General features: G+C 47.6%; 1 protein-coding gene across 1 annotated transcript; it reads left to right on the top strand.

Moving 5' to 3' along the window:
* The first annotated feature begins 1,791 nt into the window (after positions 1-1,791).
* LOC123069665 (cysteine proteinase inhibitor 12) lies at positions 1,792-4,723 on the top strand. Its single transcript, XM_044492587.1, has 4 exons — positions 1,792-2,168; positions 2,318-2,537; positions 4,045-4,190; positions 4,280-4,723. Exons 1-4 carry the CDS (start codon positions 1,956-1,958, stop codon positions 4,430-4,432), a joined length of 732 nt encoding a protein of 243 aa, XP_044348522.1. The 5' UTR covers positions 1,792-1,955; the 3' UTR covers positions 4,433-4,723.
* The last annotated feature ends 712 nt before the right edge of the window (positions 4,724-5,435 follow it).

Below are 5,435 nucleotides of genomic sequence, written 5' to 3'. Positions count from 1 at the left end.
TTTGTTTCAGAAACATTGGTGACGTTGCAAAAGCATCTCTGCGTATGGGTCCCTTCTTTGCAACAAGAGTTTTGTTTCAGAAACAACTATTGCAACAATGATTTTGTTTCAGAAAAAATGCCGCATAGGGCCGGGACGGATCAGCAAGGAGGGCTCCCTCGACACCTAGATGAAGAGGCCATGTGCTGCACCGCGGGCCACTGAAACGACAATTGGGTTGCGCGGGTCTCAGGCACTTTCGCCGATGTCGGGTGGTGGCTTGGCGATCCCGATCTAGATGCAGGGCACGAAGATGTGAGCGGTAGGGCGGCCGGCTGCCCGACCGACATCAAGTGAGGTGGCGAAGGAAAAGATGAGGGATGGAATTGGGACGACGAAGGCCTCCCTCGCCCGCGAACGACGGTTGTCGAAGGGGCCAGCGGCGAGCACGGGCAGGCACACGTGTACGTGGCCATGTAGTCCGTGTGTAGCAAGTGCTGAGCTGAAGAAGTGCTTCTGAAATAGGGGTGGAGTTGTAAGAACGTGAAGTAGATGAGGGTGGCTCCTGGCCGTCGATCAAAACAGATCGAACGCCCATGAGGGCTTTTTTTTGCATGGTAATACGTGTCTCATTCATATCATAAAGAACAAAGTACAAGTCACGTAAAGACCGACATGACAAAACTGAAAAGAAAACAAAACATCTCTGAGCTTGACACCAACGCCCGTCACCTGCCTCCGGCACCACCATAGCAGCCACCGAAGAAAAGAATGACGAAGCACCTCCTGACCCGAGCTCGACGCGGCTCCATCGCTGATATGCAGCTTTACGGACCTTCAAGGTGGCTCACCAAAAGTGAAACCCTTACCGTTGAACGAATCAGACCGGGGCAACACCCCGGACACGCCATCGAACTCCAAATCTAGCAACCCACCACGACTAAAATGCCGAAGGAGGAAACCATATCTGCCATCCACCAACCACGAGCCCAGCACATGCTCCGTCTTCCAGATGTCGTCGATGCAGACCACAATCTGCATCCGCTCCTGGACTACCTCCCAAGCTCCGCGCCGACGCTGGAGCAAACGCCGTCGCAACGGCGGAGCCCGAGGACACAGGTCCACCACGAGGATGCCGCCGCCGCCACGCCATTTTTGCTTGAACAGACTGGTTTCCAAATCCATCCCCAACCATAGGACCGATGGCCTCGTCTAGGAAGGATCCAAAGAATCTTTATTCAGCGTTGTCATCGTCGCCGCCGAAGCAAAGACGATGAACAACCTAAAAACCTAAACTACGAGAGAGTAAAAACGATCCACACGCGTGGATCCGGCGACCCCCCTCACCACCGACAACCGAGGTCGCCGGTGGAGGGGAGCCGCCGAAGAGCGGCGTTGGAAGATCGGCCTCCCCCTGACGGCGGCTAGGGTTCGAGCCGCCAGGGACGAGAGGAAAACAGGGACGAGAGGAAAACGATCTGCAGGCAGAGTCGTATCCGGTCGCCCACGGGGGCGGTTGACGCGCATTGAAAGATCAGGCGAGTGAATACATACGTTTCCCATACGGCCATATCTAAATATCTGACGTTAATTACTTTTTTAGAAAAACTGACGTTAAATTTGTAGCGATTTGCAAGAAAAATTGCCGAAAAGAGAAGAAGCTGGCCCGGCTACTCCGGCCTAACAGCAAAAGCAATTTTAATTCCTTCGTCGCTTACATCCTAAGCAACGTGCTGGCACCGTCCATCCGTGGATCCCGTGCCTAGCCTCCACGCATCGCGACACGTCCCGCAACCGCAACCGCAGCCGACCTGACCCGCGCCGACGGGAGGGAGGGACGAGACCCCGACTCCACGCCCCTTGCGTTGCTTACTTCGGTTCCTTCTCCCTTCCTCGGTACAGAATCCAAACCCCACCCACGCACACGCAGTCATCGCGAAGCAAAGCGAAACCGCAAAGGACTCCTCCGGCAGAGCATGCGCGTTGCTGCGACGCGGCCCGCCTCCTCCGCTCCCGTTGCCCTCCTCGCCGCTCTAGCCCTCCTCTTCCTCGTCGGCTCCGCCTCGCTCGCCATCGGAGCCATGGCCAGCCACGTCCTCGGCGGCAAGAGCGAGAACCCCGACGCGGCCAACAGCCTCGAGACCGACGGCCTCGCCCGCTTCGCCGTCGACGAGCACAACAAGCGCGAGGTGACGCGATTTGACTACTCATCATCCCCTTTCTCTCCCCTCCTCGGATGGTCTGCTATTTTTGCTGCTGTGATGAACTGGCGCGGTCGATTTGGGTACTGATATGTGAGTTGTATGTGTGTCTGTGTGTGTGTGTGGTGGCGCTGCAGAACGCGCTGCTGGAGTTCGTACGGGTCGTGGAGGCCAAGGAGCAGACGGTGGCCGGCACGCTGCACCACCTCACGCTTGAGGCGCTTGAGGCCGGGCGGAAGAAGGTGTACGAGGCCAAGGTCTGGGTCAAGCCGTGGCTCGACTTCAAGGAGCTGCAGGAGTTCCGCCACACCGGGGATGCCACCTCCTTCACCATCTCCGACCTCGGCGCCAAGAGAGGTACGCTCCTGCTGGTTTCATCGGTGCGATCTGTCCGTTGCTTGCTGTTGCTTGTGTTACTCCTGTATATGTGTGATTTATTAAGATACTTGTGATGCGGTGAGTCGTAGGTGTTTGTAGAAATGCCTATTTGCCTAGTATTGGATATGCCCTCCTTCCGAACAACCTGTGTATTCCTTCAGGTGGATTGATTCAAAATCAATGTTCGAGATCACCCAATTGGGGTTGGGGGATGATAGTTTGGAATCAATTTTTTGCACAATACCTGCTGCTCTAGTATTTGGGATTTCTAGGCTTATCCAACAAACCAGTCTCCACATGTTAAGTCTTACTTTATGATAGTATCCTTGGAGCTTCAACTAATAATCAAACAATAGAACAAAATCACTAGACTGCTCCAGCTCATGTCAATTATGCATTAAAGAGAAGGCCATCATATTAGGTGAGTTCGTGAAAATAGTTTACGTACCAATGATGATGACCATCCATCATGTGAACACTTGCTTTATCACTAATTTCTGGATTGGGAGTTAGTTAGACGGCTATAATTGCTCGTCGAAATTTGACAGCTGATGTGTGGTCTACGAAGTGCTGTTGACTTGTTGAGTTCATCAAATGAACATAATTCTGATGATCAGGACATTTGGTTCAAATGCAGGCACACAAATTGTTATTTTCATAATTACTTTCATATGGTAGAAAATCGTATGTTGCCAAAAAAACTAAATGAAGTGAGTATGTAGTAGTTTGACTATCATGGTCAGGTTAGGTAGCGTATGTCCACATCAGCACGAATTGATTTCCAAATGAAATTCAAGTATTAGCTCACATAAGTGTAAATATTTGCCACGACTTGGCAAGTGTTCATACCAGTTTGTAGTTCACCCCAGCATCGAAACAATGTTCCTAATTTCAGAAAGTAAAGGCGTTCTGTTCATGTAACCTGATACACGAACTGATTTTAGAAGAAAAGTGGATAACTGGATGTTGCACACTATCTCGGCATGAACGGCATCTGTCCAAATTATTCAAGTAGTTTGTTACATTCTCCCTATTTCCCGTATCCCTATATAGTTTAAGAACAATAAGAAAAGTATGAGACGTAAAAAGTATGATAGTGTAATTGCGACATCTAATCTAACCATGTGAGCAGAGGGGGGAACGGGTAAAGAAGTGTTATTGAGAAAAGACATGTTCCAACTGTACGACGCTTCTTTCTGTAAGAACTTCACATATTCTTTCTGAAGTGGCATCGAATGTCATACCAGCCTATTTTCTTCTTTGGCATGTTCACTTTTTCTGCTTGAGACTTGTAACAGGGAACAAGATAAAACCTGATGCCAAGTGGTTAAATTAGGAAGTCATTGAATATCAGATGTTGCATATGATATGGATGGTAATAGTAGACATGAACTTGTGTTACATGTTAGGTCTTACTACATAGTTTAGCTTCCCGTAATATGGTCTTATCAAGTACTTGTTGTATTGAACTCAAAACCAATTTCAGGGAGACATGAGCCTGGATGGCGTGATGTGCCTGTGCATGATCCTGTAGTCAAAGATGCTGCAAGCCATGCTGTGAAATCAATCCAGCAGAGGTCGAATTCCCTTCTCCCATATGAACTTGTTGAAATCGTTCGTGCAAAGGCTGAGGTTTGTTTTATGTAATTGTTTTTCTACTTCAATTCTCCTTGACAAGTAGTAATATTCATCTCAGCTTTACTTGCTGCTACCATGACCAGGTGGTTGAAGACTTCGCGAAGTTTGATATCCTCATGAAACTGAAGAGAGGGACCAAGGAGGAGAAAATGAAAGCCGAGGTGCATAAGAACCTCGAGGGAGCTTTTGTGCTGAACCAGATGCAGCCAGAGCATGACGAATCTAGCAGCCAGTGAATCTGACTTGTTGAGCTCACAGTAATGTAGTTTGTACTAAGAAATAAACAGTAAACCTGTCTCTACATGGATATTATGCTTTCTGCACCGGCGGTTGTTGAAGGAAGCACGATGGAACTATGTGTTCTTGCTAGCTGAACCTTATTTGGTTGCTGTTAATGGTGGAATGTGCAACCAATCTTGTAACTCGAGGGTACTGTTGGATGCGATATACACTGTCAATTTCGGTTACTCTGCAATATACACTGTCAATTTCGGTTACTCTGCAATATACACTGTCAATTTCAGTCACTCGATAGTGTAGTGTGCTAGCTAAGCTAATGGTGCAGTATGTCCATAGTTATTTGCTTTCTTGTTAATGGTTGAATCATCATATGAAACGTGTCCATTCTGTTTGAATCACGAACGATTCAACAAAATAGCCCCGGGCTTGTCCGGATGTGGTATTTTTGTTTGAGAAGGTTCGATACTCTGTAAAGAAATATAAGAGCGTTTAGATCACTATTTTAGTTTAGATCACTACTTTAATGATATAAACATTATTGTATTTCGAGCGTTTAGATCAGAAATATAAGAGTGTATAGATCACTACTTTAGTGATATAAACATTTTTGTATTTTTTCACAGAGGGAGTACTTATGAAGTTAACGATACCCCCAATTCAACAGTCCCCCTCCCTCTAAGATGGATCAATTGGACTAGGCATATAAAGGTCTCAAACAAATAAGAAGTGTGAAACTAAAGAATTTTAAGCCCTTGGATTCCTAGCCTTTTCGTTCGGTTGTTGAATGTTGAGATTTGCTTAATGACTTGTTTGATGATGGAATATTGTGTAAACCTTCATTTTGATTACTGATTTCTTTTTTTTTTGCACATGGCTACACGTGCGTTGCATGTGCACATTTACTAGTCTACAAAGATCCTCATTCAAACAGGCACCTTCCCCTCTATTCCTCTCGTGACACGAGCCGAGCTCCGGGCTCCGGACTTGCATCTGCGGCGA

This window comes from Triticum aestivum, chromosome 3B (genome assembly GCF_018294505.1).
Source record: "Triticum aestivum cultivar Chinese Spring chromosome 3B, IWGSC CS RefSeq v2.1, whole genome shotgun sequence".
Lineage (NCBI taxonomy): Eukaryota > Viridiplantae > Streptophyta > Magnoliopsida > Poales > Poaceae > Triticum > Triticum aestivum.
Note: the sequence above shows the minus strand (reverse complement) of the source record. Positions and strands in the feature narration are given on the sequence as shown.